Consider the following 25,763-nt stretch of genomic DNA (forward strand, 5'->3'; position numbering starts at 1 on the left):
AGACAGACGGCTACAAAGAATGATAATGAAAAATCGTGACTCTCCTCAGAGAGTCCAACACACCTGGACAGTGATTGGGGGGATTTCTTAAAGGCTGAGCAGTGACAGGGCTGATTCTGTCCTTTAATCTCTAACAAACTGATGTTCACCCTCATGCTCACTGCAGAAAGCAGAGGGTTTCTAGCAAACAGCTCTTCAGAGTTACATTTTTCTAGGTTCAGGAATGATCCTGGATATCTTGGGGTCTTCCAGAGCTCCCCTGCTCGCTGGTTGCCTCCCAAGGTCTGCACCTCACCTCCCAGTTCTCCTGGCCTTAAAGCCACAAACAGACAAAAGAAATCTTTGACAGAGGAACAGGAATGAGCCCATCTTATTTCAGTGAGCTGTTAACCCTGAAGCACAATGGTGACAGTGTATGGGACAAAGGCTGGCCTTCAGCTGGGAGGAATTCAGGTATTGTGCTTGTCCCACAAGCTCAGAGCATTTCTTCAGGGATGACTCCAACCTCTTCTTGACATTGCTGGGCTCTGCAGCTTGTGACAATGGATCTGTTTTGCCTTGTCAATACAAAAATAATGGAATGGATTGGAATGGAATGGAATAGAATAGAATAGAATAGTTTCATTAGGGTTGGAAAAGCCCTCTGAGATGATTATCAAGTTCAACCATTAACCCAGCACTGCCAAGACCACCACTAAACCATGTCCCCAAGTGCCACATCAGTGCCACATCTCCACTTTTTTTTTTTAACACTTTTAAGGATGGTGCCTCCATCATTACCCTGGGCAGCCTGTGCTGGTGCTTGACAACTCTTTCTGTGAAAAGACTTTTCTAAATATCCAGTCTAAACCTCCCCTGTCCCAACTTAAGGCTGTTCCCTCTCCTCCTGTCCCTGTTCCCTGGGAGCACAGCCCGACCCCCCCGGCTGTCCCCTCCTGTCAGGAGTTGTGCAGAGCCACAAGGTCCCCCCTGAGCCTCCTTTTCTCCAGGCTGAGCCCCTTCCCAGCTCCCTCAGCTGCTCCTGATCAGACCTGTGCTCCCAGCCCAGGCCCAAGCCATGATATGGCACCGTGAGAACGAGAAGATAAAAAAAAGCCGCTCCACTTTGTCCAGCTGCTACAAAACTTGATCCCTTTCCTGGCCGTGCTGTGATGAAACCAAATAGGTGCAATGAATGCCCAGGGAGGGTGATTTTTAGGGTTATAAATACCTGATTGCCCGGGATACTTCCTGCCATCCTGTCAGCTGGAGGAAGGGATGGTGGATACCTCCAGAACGTTCTTTGCTGTTCAGAGAGGATGTGGAATAAGAGTGCTGGGGAAGCACCTCCTGCGCTCCACTGGGAAACCCAGGGACAGTGTCTCCTGTCACCCCAGCACCCCCCACCAAAGGCCTCCTGGGGCTGCTCCTGCCAGCACTGGGTGGGCTGGGGTGGTGGGGGCTTAATCACGTCACAATTAGCAGCGCTGTTGATGAGGGAATCTCTCAGGAGCCTCCGTGGACAGGAATCAGGAATGAGCTCGTTGGTGCTGCTGGGTGGGTTCAGAACTGGAGGCTTTGCTGCCACCTCGTGTCCATGGAGCAGGAGATTCCAGATCTCTTTCCACATCTTTCCAAAGGGATTGGCTCTCTCTGGTCCAGCCCAGCTGTTTAAATGGTCACTTTGAGACTTGCTGCTGGGGTGGAGGTGAGGGGTGTGGGTGGTGGGGGCACGTCCAGAGGGGCAGGAGGCTCAGACGTGGCATTTGCCAGCATGTTGTTCCTGCTGTGCCATGAAAACTTAATGGAAAACCTTTTTTTTTCTGCCATTTCAGGCTCTCCCAGCGTGTCCCATACAGGCCACGTGTGAAGCTGCTTCCAAGGAGGAGAACAAGGAGAAGAACAGATACGTGAACATTTTGCCCTGTACGTGTCAGAGCTGGTTGGATGGGGGGGAAAACACTCAGGGGCTCTTGCCAGGACTCCCCATTCCTGATTTTGGGATGGGCAAGGGCACAGATGAGGGCGTTTCACCTCCCTGGAGGGTGGCTGTGTCTGCTTTAGCTTTGGATACCTGTGAGGAGAAGCTCCATGGAGCCAGGAGGCCATGGAGAATGAAAGGAATGGGAATTGTCAGAAGGGACAACTCTTGCCTGGTGGCACTGGGCAGTGGGCTGGCTTGGGGTGTCCTCAAATATGCACTCTGTAGAAAAAATAACTAGCTTGGACAAGATCTAGGACCTCTCTGGGTTTAAGCAAGAGGAATTTGGGGGCATAAAGGTGTTTTTGTAGCAGAGCCAGGAGCGTGGGCTCCACTCCAACACCTGGATTCTCACTAGGCCAGGTACCAGCAGAGTGGAGGGGGTTGTCTTTAATGCAGAGTTTTAATTTCCCTCCAGATGATCATTCCAGGGTTCACCTGACTCCTGTGGAAGGGGTCCCTGACTCCGACTACATCAACGCCTCCTTCATTAATGTGAGTTTTGGGATGTGAAGGGGAGATCCCTGCCAGGAGCAAAGCAAGAGAGGGCTGGGGAACCACTCCTGCTGGAGCTGGGCATTTCTGGTCCACAAACAGCTGAAGAATCATAGAATCCTTGAGGTGCAAAAGCCCTCTAAGACCCACAAGTCCAAGCATTCCCGCAGCACTGCCAGGCCACCACTAAGCCATGTCCCCAAGTGCCACATCCCCACAGTTTTAAATCCTTGAGTGTGGCCAGTTGATCATCAGTGCTTCCCAGCTTGCAGGGCTGGATGTGGGAAGGGGATGGAGAAGAAATCAAGGAATCCAGCTGACATGGAAGCAACTTTGCCCTGCTCTGCCCTTGGGAGGAGATGGGTCCTTTGTGGTTGTCACCATGTGGCTCCAACCAGCTGGAAGGGTCATGTGAGAGATGCAGGCACATGAAGAAAAGCAAGGCTCAAAAGAGTTTTTTCCTTCCCTCCCCAGTAAATAAAACACACAAAACCAATCCCTATGAGTTCTACAGCCCCTCTTCCAAAGATCAGTGCTGATTTTCACGTGATGCTCTGGATGCAGGGTCTGACTCCAGTGGAAGGGCTGTCAGGTACCACTTCATTAGTGCCTTGTGCCAATAAGGGGGGTCATTCCTGTAGTGTGTGAACATGGGGAGAGTTCCTGTGGAAAAACAGCCCTTTGCACAAGGATTTTCAATGATTCCAGCCCATCTCCCCTCAGAGGCTGCAGCCCCTTCTCTGCACAGGGGAGAATGAGCAGCAAAGCAGATGCCAGCTCTGTTTGTTCCTGAAGTAAAAGCATTTCATGACTCTTGTGTTAGAGAAATATTAATTTCTCTTCCTTTTTCTTCTTTTCTTGCAGGGGTACCAAGAGAAAAACAAGTTCATTGCTGCACAAGGTGAATTCTTGACTATTCCCATTGCTCTGTTGGAGGCAGCTGGGCTGGGTCCCTCTGCTCAGTGGAGCTGTGCCCCTCTACCCACAGCACAGCATCTTGCAGAGCTCCCCTAGTCAAAAGGAGGCCTGGCTGCTCCACGGATTGTTCCCAAAATTATTTTTCCAGTCAAAGAGGAGCAGTGCTGGATGTGTTGGTGGATAGAAAAAAGTCCTTCCTGTGCAGTCCCGTTGCTGGAGGGTGTTGTGACCTCTGGAAATTCTGCCGGGGAGCTGCTTGATTAAATCCCCCAAATCACAGAATCATGGAATGGTTTGGGCTGGAAAGGACCTCAAAGCTCACCTCATTCCACCCCACTGCCATGGACAGGGACACCTCCCACTATCCCAGGTTGTTCCAAGCTCTCTTGAACACTCCCAGGGATGGGATAGAGAGAAATGTTCTTATGATCTTCAGAAGTCCAAACACATCCCTAAAACCAAAATTCCCACTCACAGGCTGGGGATCACATCAGCAACAGGATGTTACCTGCCCATGGGAGTGCTTTGCATTTCCTCTGTGGACTTGCCAGTGGGTCAGGGCATTCCTGGCCAGTTTCCCTGGCTCTGGCTGGAGAAGGAGGCTGGATCAGGTCCCTCAGCACTTCCAGGCTCAGGTTAAGCCTTGGCTCTGCTGTTCCTTTGGCTCACCCTGAGCCTCAGGCTTGGCAAGGCAGTGTAGGCTGAGTTAGCTTCGTGTCTGGCAGGCAGCAGGGAACTATTCCTGTGCCACACTGAAATGGAATCCCATGGCTAAAGCCCAAAATCCCAGGGCAGGACTGCTGCAGACTCTGGGACAGCCACAATTTCCCTGGGTGACCTTGGGCAAGTCCATGCTGTGTTTGTCTTTCTTGAGCTAAATATGGAATTCCTGACCATAAAACAAATCCAAATATTCCAGGTATTGTGTGATAGATTGTTCTTTGGATCAGGCATGCCCAAACACCACAGCACCTCCTGTGACCTGTTGGCAAAAAATGTGTTGGATCATCTGTGACGTGCGACCTCACATGCAGGGTTTTGGCCCCAAATTGTGAGAGGTTGATCCCAAACAGAACTTTTTGTTTTACCTTCCCCTCAGGACCAAAGGAAGAAACAGTGAATGATTTTTGGAGAATGATTTGGGAGCAAAATACAGCGACAATTGTCATGGTGACCAACCTGAAGGAGAGGAAAGAGGTTGGTGTCAGAAGGTTTCACAGGCTGGGATTTGACCCAAACTGAGTCAAATCCAGCACATCCTGTGCCTGTGGGCAAATCCTGGAGCCATCCCCAGCCTTGTGAGGGTGTCCAGAGCTCACCTGCACCTGTTTTCTCTCCCTACAGTGTAAATGTGCTCAGTACTGGCCAGATCAGGGCTGCTGGACCTACGGGAACATCCGAGTGTCCGTGGAGGACGTGACCGTGCTGGTGGATTACACCGTGCGCAAGTTCTGCATCCAGCAGGTGCCAGGGGTCACCTTCCCCATCCCATCCCTCCCCTCTCCACCCTGGGCATCCCAAAGGTGTTGGCTCAACCCCTCCAAGGCTCTGTGAGAGCAGAGTTGGGATGAAATGACCCCCAGCACCCATTTTTAACCAGAGTTGTTAAGAATTAATTTATCCCAAGAGCCTGTTCACAGTGGTACCACATGGCTGTGCTGGGAGCAGGGAAGCTGAGGGATGCCAGGGCTGAAATTCCATCCTGAAGTACTCCAGCACTTGCTGTTAGTAGTGTTGGTTCCTGCTCTCACCCACAGACATTAATGCCTGAAAATAATCAGATTTATCCCCCCAGCTGAAACAAAATCCAATGCTGTATGTGTTGGGTTTGATTGCTTTCCCATCTGTCACCACAATTCCTTGTCCTCCAAGGAGACTCTGGGTGTTTTAGTCACTCTGTTTGTTTTCCTGCCTCTCTCAGAGGCAGGCAGGGAAGAGTTGGTGCCTGTAAACCTGTCTGGATTTGAGGGTGATCCTTCTGAGCCTCATCCTTCACTCCAATGGCCTGGATGTGTGTGTTTTCCTCCCCTGCCTTTAATCCAAAGGCAATGATCTGGCCAGAGGAGTGGGAAAGGATGGAGCAACAGCTTCTGTTTGAGCTTGTTGAGGATGAAATACAGCAGCTGCTGCCAGGCTGGATCCACAGGCTGACATCTCACATCCTTTGGATATGGGATGTGGTGCTGGATGGTGAAAATGTCATGTTTTTAGAGACTGATCTGTCCCAGAGCCTGATCCATGCCCTTTCAGCTGTGGATGCTGCTTCTTAAGCTCCATCTCAGGTCTGCAGCTCCCTCTCTCTCTCAGTTTTGGGGGAAGAAGGGAAATCTGAGTATTTCTGCTTAACCTGAGTCCTCTTTTCCCCTGCAGGTGGGAGATGTCACGAACAAGAAGCCTCAGCGCCTGGTGACCCAGTTCCACTTCACCAGCTGGCCCGACTTTGGGGTGCCCTTCACCCCCATTGGGATGCTGAAATTCCTGAAGAAGGTGAAGACCTGCAATCCCCAGTATGCAGGAGCCATAGTGGTGCACTGCAGGTGAGTCCTGCTCACAGCCAGCCTCTGGAAGGCATCTCCTCTTTAAAAGGGATTTTTTTTTTTCAGTCAGGATTTTTTCATCATCTTTCTTTAACTTCCCTGTGTTAAACGGGGATGTTCCTCATGGGAACATGCAAAAAAAAAATGCATGAATTGAAGGAAGTTCTTGGAATCAGTGATTTTAGGGTATTACAACTCATCTGGAGGGGCCATTTGCATTGGCTGGATGCTGAGTGAGCCCAGCTGAGCACTGGTGGCCTCTCCCTTGTTTTGAGAAGATCCCTCTTTGGGAGAAGGCAGTACTGAGCTGACAGATTGCCTGGAGCAATGGCCATGGAGATTGGCCTCACCTGGAGTGATTTCAGGCACAGCAGCAACCCTGGGGGAGCCACAGGGGCCTCCACATTGCAGTAAGATGCCCCATGGGTAAAGGCAGAGATGGTCACATTTAAACTGTCCCAAGTTCATTTTTTTTTTTCTTCTTGAGAAGCAAGAAGAAAGGACACAGATGGGCAGCCAGCCCTGTATGACCCTCTCTGCTGCTTTCTGCTCTGCCTCAAGGGGAAAAGAGTCCCAGTGCTGAGCAGGTCCTTTCCCTGGAGAGCTCAGCATCCCCTTCCTCTGCCCCAAACCAGGGCATGGCAGAGGGTTGAGCTGACTGTCCTTGTCCCAGCCAGGTGCACTGTGCTCCCCTTCCCTTATCTCTGTCTCCCACTTGGGGTTTGGTGATTCCCCAGCTGATTCCAAGAGCTTTGTCTTCCCTTCATGTCTGCTGGTCTCATTGTAGACAGTCCAGGGCAGGGACACCTCCCACTATCCCAGGCTGCTCCAACCCCATCCAACCTGCCCTTGGGCACTTCCAGGGATCCAGGGGCAGCCACAGCTTCCCTGGGCACCCTGTGCTAGGGCTCAGCACCCTCCCAGGGAAGAATTGCTCCCCAGTCTCCCACCCCTTGTCCTGCAGCGCCGGGGTGGGACGCACGGGCACGTTCATCGTCATCGACGCCATGCTGGACATGATGCACACGGAGAGGAAGGTGGATGTCTACGGCTTCGTCAGCCGCATCCGGGCTCAGCGCTGCCAGATGGTGCAGACAGATGTGAGTGTGCCCTGCCCTGCCCTCTGGGCTGGCATTCCCTTCACTCACCCACTCAGAGGATGTGTGAGGGTTGTGTCATGCCTCGTTTTGGGTGATGCTGCGTCAGGTGGGCTCTCCCTGCTCTTTTTAATTCCCTTTGTAGAATCATTCAATCGTTTAGGTTGGGAATGATCCTTAAGATAGAGTCCAGCCATTCCCCAGTGCTGCCAAGGTCACCACTGATCCATGTCCCCACATGCCACATCCACATGGCTTTCACAGTGGTGGTGCCAGACTTTCCATGGAGGAGAGGGAGAAGTTGGAGTTCAACATCAGGTGGTCTCCAACCCCAGCACTGACTTGTCCTCAGTGCCCTGTCCTGCCTCTGGGAGAGTGTGGATCCCAGAGTGTTCATCATCATAGGATCACTGATTTTTTGGGATTGGAAAAGTCCTTTAAGATCATCCAATCCAGCAGCACTGCCAAGGCCACCACTGACCCATGTCCCCAGGTGCCACATCCACAGGACTTTTAAATCCTGCAAGGGATGGGGACTCTACCACTGCCCCACACAGCTGTGCCAGGGCTGGACAACCCATTCCATGAAGAAATTTATCCAATATCCCACCTGACCCTCCCCTGGCACAGCTTGAGGCCATTCCCTCTCATCCTGTCCCTTGTTCCCTCCTGGATACCCCCTCCTGTCAGGGAATCTTGTGGAACCAGAAGGTCCCCCCTGAGATTCCTTTTCTCCAGGCTTGGAGAATGTTTTGTGTCACATCTGCTTTGCTTGGTGTGGTAAATAAAGAAACAGTCCCCATTTGGCAGCAGGAAGGTTGTCACTCACTTTTCTGGGGTCTCAGAGGGTGGGCAGGGGTTGGTGGGTTTGCCCTCAGCATGTTCTCACTGGGCATGGAACATGGCAGAAAAAAAGGAGCAGGGGAAAAAAAGCAAAGTAACTTGTATGGATAGAGATGCAGTTACGAGCAGTGAGACCAATTTTAAAAAGGAAGATTTCAGAGAGACTCAGACTTCCTTTTACTCCTTCCTTCCTTCTCCCTGCAACCCTGCAGATGCAGTATGTGTTCATATACCAAGCACTTCTGGAGCACTATCTGTACGGTGACACGGAGCTGGAGGTGACCTCCCTAGAGATCCACCTCCAGAAGATCTACAACAAAGTGCCAGGGACCAGCAGCAACGGGCTGGAGGAGGAGTTCAAGGTGAGTGTGGCTGTTGTTCTGTCCTGGTGGATCTGCTGGGATGGTGCAGGGATCAGCTGGCACTGGGTGGCTTTGAAAATCCTCTCTGCTCCTTGCCCTGCAGAAGCTCACTTCAATCAAAATCCAGAATGACAAGATGAGAACGGGCAATTTGCCAGCCAACATGAAGAAGAACAGGGTGCTTCAGATAATTCCATGTAAGGCTTGTTTGGCTGAGTGTCTGGTGGGCGTGGGGACAGGAATCAGGCTGGAGAAATGGGGCAAACAGGGACCTTGTGATGTTCAAGGAAAAGGGCAAAGTGCTGCCCCTGGGGAGGGACAAGCCCAGGTACCAGTCTGGACTGGGGGCACCCAGCTGGGTGGAAAAGCAGCTTGGTATGAAAGGACCTGGGGGTCCTGACAGACTGCAGCCTGAACCTGAGCCAGCAAAGTGCCCTTGTGACAAAAGGGACAGTGGTGCCTGGGCTGTGTGACACAAAACACCTCCAGCAGGTCCAGGGAGGGGATCCTGCCCCTCTGCTCAGCACTGGGGAGGCCACACCTGGAGCACTGGGTCCCAGCACAAGAGGGACATGGACAGACTGGGGACAGCCCAGGGAGGGGGCTGGAGCATCTCTGCCCTGAGGAAGGGCTGGGAGAGCTGGGACTGCTCAGAAGGAGAAGAGAGGGCTCCAGGGGCCTCATCCCTGTCCATCAACACCTGCAGGGAGGGTGCAGAGAGAACAGAGCCAGGCTCTGTCAGTGGTGGCCAGGGACAGGACAAGGGGCCACGGAGGGTCCCTCTGAACATCAGGGAACACATTTTGGCCCAAGGAGATTGTGGAGTCTCCATGCCTGAAGATACTCAGACTTTCTCTGGACACAGATGGGCAGCCAGCCCTGTATGACCCTCTCTGCTGCTTTCTGCTCTGCCTCAAGGGGAAAAGAGTCCCAGTGCTGAGCAGGTCCTTTCCCTGGAGAGCTCAGCATCCCCTTCCTCTGCCCCAAACCAGGGCATGGCAGAGGGTTGAGCTGACTGTCCTTGTCCCAGCCAGGTGCACTGTGCTCCCCTTCCCTTATCTCTGTCTCCCACCTGGGGCTTGGTGACCCCCCAGCTAAAGGCCATGCAGGTTATCCCCAATCTCAGATGGTTTTGTTCTGTTCCAGATGAGTTCAACCGAGTAATCATTCCAGTGAAGAGAGGGGAGGAGAACACAGACTATGTAAACGCTTCCTTCATTGATGTGAGTCTTCTCCAATCTTCTTGCCATCTTCTCCCAGTGGAAACCACCTCATGCTGCTTCCTTTGGGAAGAATTTATCCTAAACATTCCTTTTATGGGTTTTGTACAGCTCCCTCCACGTGACTTTGCTTTGTGTCACTGGATGGTGCTGGTTCCTTTCTCCAAGAAACCCCCAGGTATATCCAGCTCCTTGTGAGAGAGGAGAGCTGGAGCCTGAGCAGAGCCTCCAAATCCTGGGCTCACTTCTGCCCCTCTGGACTCTGCTGATGGCTGTGGAGAAAGGATCCATGTGTCCATGGAAATACCACAGCAATGGCCATTTGGTCAGAAAACATCCACCAGATTAGCTAAGGAAGCAATACACGATCCCAAAACCTTGGAGAGGAGCCAGGTCAATCCCATTACACCTGTCTGGGTGGTGGCAGGACGAGAGGCAGGAAGGTTAAGTGCTGTCCTCACTCTGAGGAGGAGATAAGTGATTGCACATCCTTCTCTCCTGAGCAGCCCTGTTGACTCCAGGGAGACATTTCGGATGAGTATTGATCTCCATGCAGTGATGCCAGTGCTGGCCAAGTCACAGACCCTGCTCTTCTCCAGCCCAATTTCTCTTTTCCTCTCCTAATGACACTGGGCATTTTTTTATTCCCCAAAAAGGCAGTCACTGGGTTTGCTCACAAAAACCAGTTTATTCCCAGTCCTAGCATCCCTAATTAATTGCTCCCTGAAATCTCCTTTGCTGGGTGCCTGCTGTGGCTGTGGGAGCAGCCAGGAGCAGCTGCCTTATTGTGCATCCACATCAGAAAGCTTCCCTGGCACGTAAGCAATTTGGGCTGAGGATTCAATTTCCTGCCTCTGCTGAACTTTGCTTAAATGACAAACTCCAAATGACGAAGCATCTGCAGTCACAGTCTGCAGGGAGGGCACAGGGGAGTCAGAGGAGTTTGGAAACAAAAACTCTTTGTGGCTGTGGAAGAGCCAGAGTCATCCAGCCTTCCTGCTGCTTTTCACAGATCATAGAATGGTCTGGGTTGGAAGGGACCTCAAAGATCATCTAGTGCTGTTTAGTTTTGCTTGCTTCTTCCAAAAATCCCCAATAAAAATCATACCTGGAGCACTTAGAGCTAAGGCAAAGCTCTGCTCCAGCACTCAGAGCTTGCAACATTGTCTAGGTGTGCTGGAAACCCAAATGAATAAAGCCAGGTTTGTGTAGGGGATGTGATCCTCCCAAAACTGAGCTGAGCTTGGTAGGCCAGCCGTGTCCAAGAGGTTCCTTGGGCTGGTGCACTGACCCTGTTCCCAAATTCCAGGGTTATCGCCAGAAGGATTCCTACATCGCCAGCCAAGGGCCGCTGCAGCACACGATAGAGGACTTCTGGAGGATGATCTGGGAGTGGAAATCCTGCTCCATAGTGATGCTGACAGAGCTGGAGGAGAGAGGCCAGGTGAGCTCCCGGGATCAGCTGCACTAAACACCAGGGGAATAAATGAATGAGTGAACAGCAGGAGTTTGGAATGGGATGGCCCTTAAGGCCCTTCCAGCCCAAACCAGTCTGTGATTCTGGGAGTTTGTGGAGCCTGTGGGATTCCACTGTTAGAGTTTAGAAACACATAATCACAGAATGATTATTGAAGAGCTCTGGGTGTCAGGGGAACAGACCCAAATCTGACTCCCACATGGCTCCGGGATGAACACATTTTTATACCCTTATCATTATATAACTACATACTCATTATTAAACTTATATTGTTCTATTGTGTGCATTGATCTCATCCAAGTGTGGATCCTGTAATCTCCATCAAACCCCCCAAACATCATTTCTCATAATTCTTGTTACGATTAAATAATCATATCCAATTACCAAACAATCATCACATTTAACAATCGTATCATTTATCATAGTCACTAAATGATTATACAAGTGCAGTTCTGCATGATCCGGTAAAGCTCAACACCACCTGGTGTTGGGCAGCTGCCAGGAGATTCTTCTATCCAAATCCATGGGAAAAATAGGAGTTACTCACCCTGTGGCCCCCTGTGCTGCTTCCTCAGGAGAAGTGTGCCCAGTACTGGCCGTCCGACGGCTCCGTGTCCTACGGGGACATCACGGTGGAGCTGAAGAAGGAGGAGGAGTGTGAGAGCTACACAGTGAGAGACCTGCTGGTGACCAACACCAGGGTAAGAGCCAGCCTGCTCCTCCTGGGGACCTCTGCCTGCTCCTGGCTGTGGCAGTCATGTTTTCTAGCAGAATCCCTTTGCCAGGATTTCTCTCCTGGGAAGCTGAGAAGCCTCAGAGAAAAAGGAAATCAGTATTATCTCATTTGCTTCTCCTGTGTTTTGCTGCTTTGGAATGTGGTTGGAGATTGTTTATCCAACAGGTGATTGTTTCATTGGTTTCATGTGAATTGTTTTCACTTATTGGCCAATTGAGGCCAGGCTGTGTTGGACTCTGAAGAGAGTCACGAAATTAATCAGTATCTTTCTAGTCTTCTGTCTGTCTCCTGTCTGTATTCTTTAGTATGGTTTTGTTTAGTATTCTTTATATAATATAGTACAATAAAATAATAAATTAGCCTTCTAAAAACATGAAGTCAGATACATCATTCCTTCCTTCATCTGGGAACCCCACAAATACAATACCTGGGTTTCACTGTCGTGAGCCCCTGCTGGTGTTCTACCAGCTCCTCATTGTCCCAAAGGGATTTTATCCCTGTATCCCTGCCTCCCACCCCTGAGAGTCCCTGTCCTGCTGCTCATTCCTGCTGCCCTCACCACCAAGCCTCCCTCCTGCTCCCCATTCCCCACATTTCCCCTACTCCTTGCCCTGGGAATGCCACTCCTCCACAAGCAGCTTTCCTACAGGGATTGTTATCCCAAAGCCCTGAGCCCCTGGGTTCCTGTGGTGTTTGTGGGGTCCCCCAACAAAGGTGAAGAAAATGATGAATCTGACTCCATGTTCTTAGACGGCTAATTTATTATTTTATGATACTGTATAATATAAAAGAATGCTATACTAAAACTGTACTGAAAAATACAGAAAGGATACTTACAGAAAGCTAAAAGATAATAAAGATAACCCATGACTCTCTTCTAGAGTTTCAACACAGTTTGTCTGTGATTGGCCAATAAATAAAAGCAATTCACATTTTGGATAAACAATCTCCAAACCACATTCCAAAGCAGCAAAACACAGGAGAAGCAGATGAGAAAATATTGTTTTCCTTTTTCTCTGAGGCTTCTCAGCTTCCCAGGAGAGAAATCCTGGAGAAGGGATTTTTCCAGAAAACATGACAGTGACAGGTTCTTGGTACAGATCCCTGAGCCTGACCTCGAGCTGTGCCCTCCCCACAGGAGAACAAGAGCCGACAGATCCGGCAGTTTCACTTCCACGGCTGGCCAGAGGTTGGGATCCCCGGGGATGGGAAGGGGATGATCAACATCATTGCAGCGGTGCAGAAGCAGCAGCAGCAGTCTGGCAACCACCCCATCACTGTGCACTGCAGGTAAAGCCTGGCTGGAGCAGCTGGGCCACCCCTCCGAGGGGATCTGCTCCACCAGGAGCTTTGGTCAGAATCCCAAATTGTGTCCTGGATAAACTGGGAGGGGCTGGGGCAGGGCTGGCTCCTCCAGTTCTCCAGCGCTTTCCATTGTCCTCTGGGGGTTTGGAACCTCTCAGGGGTTTTCCCTCAGGCTCTGGTTTCTCTTTCCCAGTGCTGGAGCAGGAAGAACGGGCACCTTCTGTGCGCTGAGCACTGTCCTGGAGAGGGTGAAGGCAGAGGCCATCCTCGATGTCTTTCAGACAGTCAAGAGCTTGAGACTACAGAGGCCACACATGGTGCAGACACTGGTAGGTGCCTCCTGCCCCGCCAGAACCTCAGCAAGGATGGGCTGGGGGCTCAGTGTTGAGCAAAAACCTCTTTGGTTCGAGGTTTTTGCTCTCCATGAAAGAGGGAGAGAGGGAAGATGTGGGTTCATCATCCCTGGCAGTGCCCAAGGCCAGGTTGGATGGGGCTTGGAGCAGCCTGGGACAGTGGAAGGTGTCCCTGCCTGTGGCAGGAGTTGGAGCAAGGTCGTCCTTAAGGTTCCTTCCAGCCCAAACCATTCTAGGATCCGTGATTCTGTGAAGGTGGGCCAGGAGCTCTCTCCCCTTCCTCTTGTTAAGGCATCAAATGCCTTTTAAGCACTGACAGAATTTGTAGGAACCTCCTTGGAGACATCCTCAACCACAGTCCATACATTAATGAGATGAAACTCCTGGAAGGGTGTCCTGGAGTGGCTGTGGAACCCTGCACAGTGCTAGGGTTGTGGCTGGGTGAGGTCTTGCAAGGGTTTTAGAAGAAAAAACATCTTTTGGGATCCAAACAGAACCTCAGAGCAGGAAGGGGAAAGCAGAGTTTGTTTTGCCATGAGCACCCCAGCAAGGGTTTGGGGGTCACAAGGGGGGGGACCTGCTCTGGACACCTGACCAAGCCTCAGGTGCTGTCTCAGGTGTGGGTTTTGCTGCTCTGAGCCTGTTCTCTCCCAAACCCCACAGGAACAGTACGAATTCTGCTACAAGGTGGTGCAGGAATACATCGACGCCTTCTCAGACTACGCCAACTTCAAGTGAAGAAAAACAGGAACAAAAATCCACACCCACCCTCCCCGAAACAAATGACAGAAGAGTTGCCTTCTTTAATATTTTGTAATATTCTGTTTGTTAATATACCCCCCCCCCAAACAAAACAAAAAAAAAAACAAACCTATGTGTATATATCTTAACTGTTTTAGAGGTTGGTACCATAAGCTTCATATTAGCTGGAGATTTTATATGTAGCAAAGTGTTAGTGCAGATACTGTTGGCTCCTTTTTTTCCAATGTTTTATTGGGGAATTAAATAGCGTGATGTTTGGATTAATATTGTCATACCATCTCTCTTCTGGAGAGTTGATACAGGCTGTTATTTTGTTTGTAAATCTCTTTTTTTTTTTTTTTTTTTTTTTGGGGGAGAAAACCCTTTTTTTTTTAAAAAAAAAAAAAAAAAAAAGGAAAGAAAGATATCCTGGATCTCATCTGAAACAAAACCCAAACCCCCCCACCAGCACAAGCTTTTCCAAACCTGCAGGGAAATGGTTTCACATTTTTCTGCTGGTCAGCTCTTAAAAAAAAAATAAGGAGAAAAAAAAAAAGCTCATTCTGTGTGTGTGTTTATATATAAATACCCTCATTTTTACACCAAAAGCCAAAAACTTTCCTCCCTCAGGGTCAGGCCACCATGTACTGCTGGTTTGGAAACTGTAATTGCCACACAGCAGCACCCAAATGTTGGGATTTCCACCCCAAAAAAAGGAAACCCCAGAAAAACAAAAGGATTTTTGCTGCCTGAAGGGAAGGTCTGTGTGTTTGGAGCTGGATTTCAGAGCAGGGGTTGGGGCTGAGGGTGACACAGTGGCCCTGCCACCCCTGCTGCTGCCCTTTGCACCAGGTGAGCTCCAGCCCCAGCTGCTGGAGGAGATTTCAGATTATTTTTCCTGGCATCCTGAGAGATCACAGGGAATGGTTTGGGTGGGAAGGGATCTCATAAAATATCCAATCTCACCCCCTTCCCATGGCATGGACACTTTCCACTATCCCAGATTTCTCCAAGCCTCATCCAGCCTGGCCTTGGACACTTCCATGGATCCAGGGGCAGCCACCTGTGCCAGGGCCTCCCCACCCTCCCAGGGCAGGATTTTTCCCAAATTCCCACTCCAGGCCTGCTCTCCTTCAAGAAGAACCCAAAAAGTCAAGAAATATCCTGAGGACCAGGGGTGCAGCACTTGTATATTAGGAAAAAAAAACAGGTTAATGTGGTTGATTTTATTATTTTCTTTCTTAGGAAGCAGTGCCTGAGGAAACACCTTCCTTGTTCCTCCTGCAGTCAGGGGCACCATGCCCAGGTTAATGGGGGAGCTCCATCCCCTCTGCAGGCACTGGGAGAACTGGTTTGGAGCAGAGGTTCACCCCAAGGATTTCTCTGGACACCCCAAACAGTGATGGGCAGCACAGGGTGGGTGGCAGGGCCCAGGAATATTGACAGGGATGTCCTAAGCTCAGGAGATGGGGTTGAAATCTAGGAAATTCTGGGTAAAAACAGTCCATGAGTCAGAGTATCTAAGTTTTTTCAGTTTTTTCCATCCAGGCAGGATTCACAGGGGGATTTAGTGGAGGCACACAGGCAAGGGGGGCACCCTCAGCCACCCACAACACCCCAAAAGTTGCTTTGCTGCTGCCATCATCCCCACTCCGCCACCTGGTGCCCCTCATGAGCCCCATCGCTGATAAATTCCAACTCCTAAATTTTGGGGGTTTTGGGCCAAGGCTGTCAGTCACACTCGGAAATAAATGTGGTGACCCCAAAGAAATGGGGACCCTCCTTGAACAGGAGGGCTTCATTTGCCCCCACAGGTGCTCCACCCAGGGACATGGACCACCCCAACAATTCCTTCCATTTCCCCTTTTTTCCTTCGTTCCCAGGATCTCAGGGGGCTTGGAGAAATTTTGGGGTTCCCAGGAGCTGCCTTGAGCTTTTGCCACAGCATCTGCCCTGGCCCCATCCTGCATCCAACTGCAAATATCAGAGAGATGAGCAGCTGCTGGGGATAATCCAGGGCCAGATCCTGCCTGAATCCCCTTCCTGAACTCTGCCACATCCCCTGAGCTGGGAGCAGTGGGTTCCATGGCCACTGCCAGCTTCCAGCCCCAGTTTGGGGGTGACACATTTGAAATGGGGGGAGAACCAAGGAAATCAGCGCTGGGGTGGGGTAGGGAAACTGAGGCACAGAGAATTTGCTCTCCTCCTGTCAACGAGAGCATCCCTGGAGCTGCAGAGGGACAGTCTGGATCCATCCCTTTCCCAGCTGCTAGGAAATGGGAAAAGAGCCCGTTCTGGGGGGAATCCCCAAAAAGGGGTCTCGGGGTGCTGTTCTGTGGTGCCACATTTGGGGACAGGGAGGCACCGGGCACCGGCACGGGGAGGCCGATGCCATCAGCGAGGTCACGGTCCCCCCTGGGGACGGTGGCCAGGCCGACGTCACTGTCACCGAGCCTTTCAAATAGCGGTGCCTGCCCTGCCGGCCACCGCCACTGCCACCACTGCCACCGGCACTGCCCCCACTGCCACCACTGCCACCGGCACCGCCACCACCCGCCCGCCCAGGTGAGGCTGTCCCGGGCACGGCACGGGCTGGGCTCGGGGTGGGGGGGTCCTGCTTGCCCCAAATCAGTGGGGGGTGGGGGGAGTGTCCATGCTGGATCCAAACCCCCGCAGCACCCCGGGGTGCTGAGCCCCTCCAGCTTCTCCCGCCCAAAGGGCACCCAGGGATGCTCATCCCCTCTGGATCTGCATCCCAAAGAGATGCTGGGTCATCCCTTCCAGCATCTGCATCCCAAACCCACCCCAGCCCATCCATGGGTGCTCATCCCCTCTGGATCTGCATCCCAAACCTACCCCAAAGTGATGCTGGGTCATCCCCTCTGCATCTCCATCCCAAACCCATCCCAGCACCACCCATGGGTGCTCAATCCCTCTGGATCTCCATCCCAAACCCACCCATGGGTGCTCATCCCCTCTGGATCTGCATCCCAAACCCACCCAGGGGTGCTCATCCCCTCTGGATCTGCATCCCAAACCCACCCAGGGGTGCTCATCCCCTCTGGATCTGCATCCCAAACCCACCCAGGGGTGCTCATCCCCTCCGCATCTCCATGCTCCCCGCTCAACCCCTGAGCTTCTACTGAACCCCAGGCAGCACCCACGGGTGCTCAACCCTCCCTCAGCCCCCCCGGGGGTGTCCCCGGAGCGGATGCCGGTGGGACAGGGCCACCCGTGTCCCCGCAGCCCCCCGGCCATGGCACCCCGCGGGTCGCTGCTGCTGCTGGCGCTGCTGCTGCTGAGCTGCGCCCTGCCCCGCGGCCGCGGCCAGCACTGGTCCCACGGCTGGTACCCGGGGGGCAAGCGGGACCTCCGGGCCCCCAGCGACCCCCAGGTAGGCTGTCCCCCGCGGGTCACCCCCTCCGGGTCATTCCCTTCCCTCCTGGGGTGATGCCCGCCCCGGCTGTGTCCCCCTGCCCAGGGTTTTTGTCCCCCCCTCTCCCTGCTCCTCTCCTCTGGATTATCCCCGCCCGAGTTACACTGCCCCAAATGATCCTCCCTGGATATATCCCCTCGTAATTATGTCCCCATCCCACGATTATCCCCCCTCCGAGTTCTTGGATTTATCCCCGCCTCAGGTTAAACCTCACTCCGGGTTTATCACCCCCACGGGCTATAAACCCTCCCAAGTTATCCCCCTCCCTGAATTATCTGGGTTTATCACCCCCCAGTTTTACCCCCTCCCTGAATTATCCTGATTTATCACCCCCACGGGTTAAAACCCCCCCAGATTTTCCCCCTCTCTGAATTATCAGGATTTATCCCCCCAAGAGATAACATTTCTCCAGGTTATCCGCCTCCTTAAATTATTCGGGTTTATCACTCCCAAGTGCTATAACCCCCCCAGTTTTACCCCCTCCCGGAATTATCCTGATGCATCACCCCCACGGGTTAAAATCCCCCAGATTTTCCCCCTCTCTGAATTATCAGGATTTATCCCCCCAAGAGATAACATTTCTCCAGGTTATCCGCCTCCTTAAATTATTCGGGTTTATCACCCCCAAGTGCTATAACCCCCCCAGTTTTTCCCCCTCCCTGAATTATCAGGATTTATCCCCCCACGGGTTATAACCCCACAGTTTATCCCCCCCCAAGATCATCCCCTTTTCCCTGTACTTATCTTCTCCACAAATTTACCTTCCTTCCCGAATCCCCCTCACCATGGGGGTATTCCCAGAATATCCACCCCGGAATTCCCCCCACTCCCGGGGTGATGCCCCCATCCCGGCTGCTTTTTCCCCCCTCCCGCAGGTCCCGTCCCCTCTCGGGCCCTGCCGTCCCCTCCCGTGTCCCCCCCGGCGGGAGGAGCCGCTGCCGGTGAGCGGGAGCGGGGCTGGGGGGGTCCTGTGGGGGTCCCCGGGAGCGGGACTGACCGACCCTGGGGATGCTGGGGGTCCTGAGGGGGTCCCCGGGAGCGGGACTGACCGACCCTGGGGGTGCTGGGGGTCCCCGGGAGCGGGGCTGGGGCGTCCTGGGGGGGTCTCCGGGACCGGGTTTTACCGATCCCGGGGGTTCTGGGGAGTCCCCGGGTCTGGGTCTGACAGATCCTGGGGGTTCTGGTGGGGTCCCCTGGACCGGGACTGATCGATCCTGGGGGTGCTGGGGGACCTCTGGACAGGGACTCATCCATCCTGGGGGTCCCCGGGTCGGGGTCTGACAGATCCTGGGGGTCCTGGGGGGTCCCCTGGACCAGGACAGACCGATCCTGGGGGTGCTGGGGGTCCCCGGCTCCGGGACTGATCGATCCTGGGGATCCCCGGCTCCAGGACTGATCGATCCTGGGGAGTCCCCTGGACCGGGACTGATCGATCCTGGGGGTGCTGGGGGACCTCTGGACAGGGACTCATCCATCCTGGGGGTCCCCGGGTCGGGGTCTGACAGATCCTGGGGGTCCTGGGGGGTCCCCTGGACCAGGACAGACCGATCCTGGGGGTGCTGGGGGTCCCCGGCTCCGGGACTGATCGATCCTGGGGGTCCCCGGGCCCGGGACTGATCGATCCTGGGGGTCCCCGGCTCCGGGACTGATCGATCCTGGGGGTCCCCGGGCCCGGGTCTGACCAGTCCCCCCGTCCCTCTCCCGCAGCCGCCCGCGCTGCGCCCCTGACCGGAGCCAGCGACCCCCGCGGGATGGAGCCGGGACCCCCCGAGGGGAATAAAGGGGCTGGGGGGATTCGGGCTCGGCTCTGGTGATGGAGGGGCTCGGCTCTGGGCCTGGGATGGTGGGAGGGGGTGGCACCTGTGCCGCGGGGACAGTGGCGTCCCTCGGGCTGCGGTCCCGTGTCCGGGCGGGGTTTGTGTCCCCAGAGGGATGGCGTGTCCCGTGGGGGGCAGGGGTGGCTGTCCTTGGGACACGGCTCGGGAATTCGTGTCCCGTGGGGACGGGTGCCGAGTTTGGGGGGCCGTGTCCCGTGGGCGGTGGGTTCCCCGTTCCTCAGGGATCCGCCTCTGTGTCCGGTGGGGGGGTCTGTGTCCCTGTCCCGTGTCCCTGTCCCTTGTCCAGTGGCGGTGTCCCTGTCCCCGCCGGTGTCCTTGCCCCAGGGATGTCCGTGTCCCCGGGCTGTTCCTGTCCCGTGTAGGGTGTCCCTGTCCCCACCGGTGTCCGTGTCCCCGGGCTGTTCCTGTCCCATGGAGGGTGTCCCTGTGCCACGGGTGTCCCTGTCCCACAGGAGTCCCTGTCCCGTGTAGGGTGTCCCTGTCCCTGCCGGTGTCCATGTGTCCCATGGCTGTCCCTGTCCCATGGCTGTCCCTGTCCCAGGGATGTCCGTGCCCCCTGGCTATCCCTGTCCCACGGGTGCCCCTGTCCCGTGTAGGGTGTCCGTGTCCCGTGTCCCTCACCACCCCCGAACTCCATTTCCCATCACGCCCCGCTCCCTCCTCCCTTCCCGTGCCGCCGCGCGCGCGGGTCGTGACGCCACCCGCCGCGCCGTGACGTCACTTCGGCGCCGCCATGCTGCCGGCGCTGAGGCGCTGCCGCCCGGGGCCCGTCCCGCTCCCGGCCCTGGCGGCCGCGCTGGGCCCCGGCCCCTTCCCGGGGCTCTGCCCCGCCTGGGCCCCGCGGGCGGTGCCGGCGCGGGGCCGCAAGAGCCGCCACGACCCCCCCGCCAAGTCCAAGGCGGGCCGCGTGAAGCTGCCGCCGCCCGTGGACCCCGAGGAGCTGCTGGTGGTGCTGGAGCGGTACCGGCAGCACCGGCTGGTGCTCAGCGCTCTCCGGTACCGGCGTGGGGATGGGGAGTTCTGGGGGGCTGGAGCCGAGCCGGGGGGCGGCTGTGGGACTGGGGAACGTCGGACATGGGCTGATCTGGGGCTGGGAAAGGGACTGGGGGCGGCTGGGGGCAGGGTAAAGGAATGGGCTGTGGGGCAGGGGAGGGTCGGGACTGGTTATGGGGCTGGGGAAGGTTGGACATGGGCTGGTCTGGGGCTGGTTGTGGGGCTGAGGAAGGCTGGGGGCCGTTGTGGGTTTGGGAAAGGAACGGGCTGTGGGGCTGGGGAAGGTCGGGGCTGGTTATAGGGCTGGGGGTGGTTGTGGGTTTGGGAGAGGAATTGGCTGTGGGGCAGGGGAGGGTTGAGGGTGTGGGGCAGGGGCTGGCTGTGGGGTTTCTGGGGGCTGGCTGTGGGGTTTCTGGGGTACAGGAGTGGCTGGAGGGCCAGGGGGCAGGTGCAGGGCTGCGAGGCTGCCGTGGGGCAGGGAAGGCTGGGCTGGCTGTGGCTCTGGGGGTGGAGTTGGAGGCTGAATGAAGTGCTGGGGGGGCTGATGTGGAACAAGGGAGGGTTGTGGGGCTGGCTGTGGGGTGGGAGGCAGGAGAAGGTCGGGCCTGTGGCCATTTGGGGCTGTGGGGCAGGGGAGGGGTGGCTGTGGAGCACTTTGTAACAGGAGCAGGGAGATCTGGGATACTGGGGGGTGGGAAAAGGCAGTGGGGTTTGGATTGATGAGGGGCAGGGAGGAGTGGGGATGGGCGGACTGGGAGCGCTGTGGGGCAGGGGAGGGTCAGGGTGCTGGGGCTGGGAGCACTGTGGGGCAGGGAAGAGTGGGGATGGTGGGACTGGAATCACCGTGGGGCAGGGTGCTGGGGCTGGCTCTGCTGTGGGGCAGTCTGGGGAGAGCCCGCTGTGCTCCCAGCCCCGGGCAGGAGCTCAGTGCCCTCCCCTCCTCCCGCAGGGCGGAGTTCAGGGCCGAGGTGCTGCAGATGAAGCGGGAGGAGCGCCTGGCTGCCGAGGGCTCGCCGGAGGAGCAGGAGGAGCACCGGCGGCTGATGGCCTGGAACGAGGAGGAGAACGCCCGGCAGAGGGCTCGCAGGTCAGCACGGCCCCTGCAGGGCCAGGGAGGCACTGCCCTGCCTGCTTTGGCTTCTGCTCAGGCAGGACTGAGCCCAGTCAGAGTCTGGGATAATATCTACAGAGAAGCTTGGGCAGGGCCATTCCTGGGTTAGGAACTGGTTCATGGCCGGGCCCAGTGGGGATTGGTCACTCCCAGTCACCAGAGGTGTCCCAGGGGGCAGGGCTGGGCCCAGCCCTGTTTGATGTCTGTGCTCCTCATGGATGGAGTTCTCCACCAGCAGATTTGCAGGTGACACTGAGCTGGGTGTGAGGGTGGCTCTGCTGCAGGGCGGGAGGGCTCTGCAGAGGCTGGATCCAGGGGCTGAATCCAAGGAAATGAGGGTTAATGAGACCAAGTGTGGGGTCCTGCACAGCAGCCCCTGCAGCGCTACAGGCTGGGGACAGAGGGGCTGGACAGCAGCCAAGCAGAAAGGGACCTGCAGGGACAGATGGACAGCAGGCTGGACATGAGGCAGCAGTGTGCCCAGGTGGCCAAGAAAGCCAATGGCTGCTGGCCTGGATCAGGAATGGTGTGGCCAGCAGGAGCAAGGAAGGGATTCTTCCCCTGTGCTCGGCACTGGTGAGACCACACCTCGAGTGCTGTGTCCAGTTCTGAGCTCCCAGTTTAGGAAGGACATGGAGAGGCTGGAGTGTGTCCAGGGGAAGGGTCTGGAACTCAAGTCCTGGTAGGAGCAGCTGAGGGAGCTCAGCCTGGGCAGAAGGAGGCTCAGGGGAGACCTTGTCACTCCACAACTCCCTGACAGGAGGGTGCAGCCAGGATGGGTCAGGATCTGCAGCCTGGGAGCAGAGGACAAGAGGACACAGCCTCTTCCACCCTAATGATTCTGTGGTTCTGGCTGTCGTTGTGTTCGAGGGTGCCAGGACGAGGGAAGAGATGAGAATCTTGACTCCATGTTTCAGAAGGCTGATTTGTTTTATTATGATATTATATTAAAATGCTATACTAAAAAGAATAGAGAGAAAGGATCCATCAGAAAACTAGAAAGGAATGTAAAGGAATGAATAAGAAAAACTTGTGACAGACAGAGAGTCTGACACAGCTGGACCATCACTGGTCATCAAGTAAAAACAATCCACATGGACCAATGAAAGATGCACCTGTGGCATTCCACAGCAGCAGGTAATTATTGTTTCTCTTTTCTTCTGAGGCTTCTCAGCTTCTCAGGAGAAAAAATCCTGGCAAAGGGATTTTTATAAGATATCACAGTGACTGGGAAATCCTGACCTTTTTAAATTAATCTGCCTGTGCAGCTGTCGTGGTTCCTGTGCCTTTTGCTGCTGAGGGCCAAGTCAAGATGCTCTGGGCAGCCTCCTGCTCTCCTGAGGATGGATATGTCACCTCCTCCATCAGATTTTCCTTCTGTCTAGCAGAGAGGAGAGACTCAGGAAAGAAGAGGAGGAGCAGAAGAGGAGGAAGTCAGAGATTGCCGAGAAACAGGCCAGGAAAATGGAGGCTTTCCTGGAGGAGAAGGAGAAGGAGGTTCTCCAGCTGCAGGTAAGAGCAGCTGGTGCCTCCTGGGAAGCAGGCTGCCAGAATTCCCTGCCAGGGAGCCATGTGGAAGCCGTGGGCTTGTTTTCCACAGATTTTTCAGCTGGCAGCTGGGAACAAAAGCGCCAGCACCTTCCAGGGGTGTTGACAGCGCATGGATGGGAGAGAGCTTGAGCCAGAGCTCTGGGAGCAGGGTGGGATAATCCTGAGGGGGACAATCCTTGTCGTTTGCTTCAGGAGGAAGCCAAAAACTTCATCACCCCCGAGAACCTGGAGGCACGGATCCAGGAGTGCCTGGACAACCCACGGAACTACAACTTCGCCATCGACAAGAACGGGCGGATCGTCAAGCGCACGGTGCTCTCATAGCAGCCCTGGCAGGGGGCTCCCGGCCTGCCTTGTGTCCAGAGCCCCCCAGAAAACACAGATCCTTCCTTGGAATGTGTAAATTGGCCAGAGAAGTGGTGGAGAAGGGGTCTGGCTGTGCTGCCTCCGAAGGGTTAACGTCTGTGGGAAAAGGGGGTGAGGGGAAACTTGGAGGCTCCAGCAGCCTGGCTCAGCCCTGTTGCTGTGCCTGTGATCCCACCTCCCACGGGTTTGGATCCCTGCTGCCTTCACACACAGCGTGTGGGCAGGAGCAGGAGCAGTCCCGAGGCAGAGCCTGGCTCAGCTCCTCGCTGTCAGCTCCTCTGGATGCTTCCAAAAGCAAACGAGGGCTGAATGAATTTGTAGGAAACACTGACCTTCCCTTTTTTTGTTGTTGGGGGAAGGAATTAATTGTAATCTTGATTTCACACTTCAAACCCTCCTTTGCACATCCCTTGGTGTGGCTGAATAAGAAAATGTGTCTGAATGATCCAGGATTTCTGGTGTCTCCTTATTCTTCCCTTTAGGCTTAATTTATTCATCACCACTGAAGGTAGAGATAAAATTGTAATGACTTTGGGTGTTCTGGGTTGTTGGGGTCTTGCAGGCTGTTAGCTTTGTCCTAAAACTTCTGGTTTTGGGCTGCCCAGTGTTGAGCCATGGTCTGCAGGTCCCTCCTTCCCTCCCTCCCTCCCTCCCTCAGTTCATTGACCCGAAACCCTCACTTTTTACTTCCACTTTTCCCTAAAAGTGGCTTCTTCTCCCGAGCCTGCACCTCAACCAGACGAACACACAAAACCCACAGACTTATGTCTGGATTGTTTTTCTGTCCAAGTTTTATTTCTAATTAAGCTCATCACTTCAGTCTGACTCACAGCCTGGAGTGGGGCTGGGGCAGCGATGGATGCGGGATCCCTCCCGGGTGGGCTACACAAACAGCAGCTCCTGGTCACAGGATGAGTCAGTGCCACAGCCCTCTGAGGGGAGAAAGGGGGGAGTGTGAAACCAGGCAGCACCCACCAGACCCCAGGGAACCCCCAAAACGGCCCCCAGAGATCCCTGAAACAGCCCCCGGGGACCCTCTGAACCAGCTCCCAGAGATCCCTGAAACAACCCCCAGGAACTCCCCAAAACAGCCCCTGGGGACCCTCTGAACCAGCTCCCAGAGATCCCTGAAACAGTCCTCAAGGACTCCCCAAACTAACTCCCAGGGACCCCTAAAACAGCCCCTAGAGATCCCTGAAACAGCCCCCAGGGACACACAAAAGCAGAGCCCAGAAATCCCTCAAACATCCAGAGACCCCCCGGCACTGGGGTTTAATGAGCTCGTGCTCACTCCGTTCTCTGCTGCTTCCTGGGATTTACAGCAGGATCTCTGTAGTTTAGGAAGGAGGGGGGATTTTGAGGAAAAACGAAGAGCAGGAGGGGACGTGGCTCCTGCACTTGCTCAGCCCCCAAAATTTGTTTCCCTCTGCCCCAAACCCTCCCGGTCTCATCCCTTCCCTGGGGTCTGGATAGCTCATGGAGCGTGGTCTGGCTGTCGGGGCGATGGATAGACACACGGACGGGACAAAGACAATCCCTTGGGCATCCTCCCCTGTCTCACTGTTCTAAGAACCCTGGATTCCCTCCCGGGTGTGCGAGGGCTCAGGACAGAGATCCCGGGATCCCGTGCTCCCTCACCGGTGCTGCAGCAGATGCCGGGAGCGGCGCAGCTCCCCCCGGAGCCGCAGGGTTTGCGTCCCGACTCGCAGGGGGTGGGCAGGAAGTTTTCCTCCTGGCAGCGCAGCGTCTCCGAGGTGCCGATGTAGCAGCCCAGCTCCTCCCCGCAGCAGATGTTGGGCCCGAAGCAGTGGCCCTTGTTCCGGGGACCGCAGGGCAGGCACTGCTCGGGGAACGGGGGAAAGGAAGGTTGGGAGGAGGGAAGGATGGGGTTGGGAGCGCCCCGAGCCGCCAGGACCTTACCTTCCTGATGTCCATGTCCAGCACAGCGCGTTTGCCCCCGATGGGGCAGTTCTGGATGTAGCAAGCGGAGGAGAGAGTCAGGAGCCCCAGGAGGCAGAGGGCCAGAGCCTTGCAGGACATAGCGGCGGGATGGGGGGAATTTTGGCTGCTCATCCCAACAGCTGGCCCTGTATTTATAGTCCTGGCTCCTACTTAGGGATTCTGGCACCGGCGTCACCAGTGTTCCTTAAAAACCACAAGGCATTGCTGCCCACAGCAGAGGGCAAGGCTAATAGCCGGAGGTCGAGGACGTGAGGTCAAGGACGAGCTGTTGGTTTGCTCCTCTGTGATGAGCCTGGCAGCAGCAGGGATGTGTGGAGATTGTGGATGGAGCTGGATGGACATGTGGAGGTTGTGGATGGAGCTGGAGGAACGGGGGGAGGTTGTGAATAGACATATGGAGGGTGTGGATGGAGCTGGATGGGCATATGGATGTTGTGGATGGACGTGTGGAGGTTGTGGATG

General features: G+C 54.9%; 3 protein-coding genes across 4 annotated transcripts in view; 2 read left to right on the forward strand and 1 right to left on the reverse strand.

The window, feature by feature from the left end:
• The window catches only part of PTPRA (protein tyrosine phosphatase receptor type A), a 118,723-nt gene extending 104,398 nt beyond the window's left edge, over nt 1–14,325 (forward strand). For both annotated transcript variants that reach the window (XM_041402958.1, XM_041402959.1), the window contains 15 exons: nt 1,815–1,905; nt 2,379–2,455; nt 3,320–3,356; nt 4,473–4,570; nt 4,718–4,837; nt 5,744–5,910; nt 6,875–7,010; nt 8,063–8,212; nt 8,316–8,409; nt 9,359–9,435; nt 10,742–10,876; nt 11,485–11,610; nt 12,784–12,935; nt 13,144–13,279; nt 13,967–14,325. In XM_041402958.1, coding sequence (XP_041258892.1) covers nt 1,815–1,905; nt 2,379–2,455; nt 3,320–3,356; nt 4,473–4,570; nt 4,718–4,837; nt 5,744–5,910; nt 6,875–7,010; nt 8,063–8,212; nt 8,316–8,409; nt 9,359–9,435; nt 10,742–10,876; nt 11,485–11,610; nt 12,784–12,935; nt 13,144–13,279; nt 13,967–14,041 — 1,671 coding nt within the window. In that variant the 3' untranslated portion in view covers nt 14,042–14,325. The remainder of the gene's footprint in view (nt 1–1,814; nt 1,906–2,378; nt 2,456–3,319; nt 3,357–4,472; nt 4,571–4,717; nt 4,838–5,743; nt 5,911–6,874; nt 7,011–8,062; nt 8,213–8,315; nt 8,410–9,358; nt 9,436–10,741; nt 10,877–11,484; nt 11,611–12,783; nt 12,936–13,143; nt 13,280–13,966) is intronic.
• A 5,719-nt stretch (nt 14,326–20,044) lies between these two features.
• MRPS26 (mitochondrial ribosomal protein S26) lies at nt 20,045–23,784 on the forward strand. Its single transcript, XM_041403086.1, has 4 exons — nt 20,045–20,314; nt 21,261–21,398; nt 22,811–22,934; nt 23,166–23,784. The coding sequence occupies exons 1-4, from the start codon at nt 20,052–20,054 to the stop codon at nt 23,295–23,297; spliced, it is 657 nt and encodes a 218-aa protein (XP_041259020.1). The 5' UTR covers nt 20,045–20,051; the 3' UTR covers nt 23,298–23,784.
• Nucleotides 23,785–24,106: 322 nt separating this feature from the next.
• LOC121335129 (neurophysin 1-like) lies at nt 24,107–25,400 on the reverse strand. The gene is made up of 3 exons (XM_041402963.1): nt 25,260–25,400; nt 24,978–25,179; nt 24,107–24,271 (listed from the first exon to the last, which is right to left on the reverse strand). The coding sequence occupies exons 1-3, from the start codon at nt 25,377–25,379 to the stop codon at nt 24,222–24,224; spliced, it is 372 nt and encodes a 123-aa protein (XP_041258897.1). The 5' UTR covers nt 25,380–25,400; the 3' UTR covers nt 24,107–24,221.
• Between the last annotated feature and the right edge of the window lie 363 nt (nt 25,401–25,763).

Source organism: Onychostruthus taczanowskii, unplaced genomic scaffold (assembly GCF_017590055.1).
Source record: "Onychostruthus taczanowskii isolate IOZ18803 unplaced genomic scaffold, ASM1759005v1 scaffold2, whole genome shotgun sequence".
NCBI lineage: Eukaryota > Metazoa > Chordata > Aves > Passeriformes > Passeridae > Onychostruthus > Onychostruthus taczanowskii.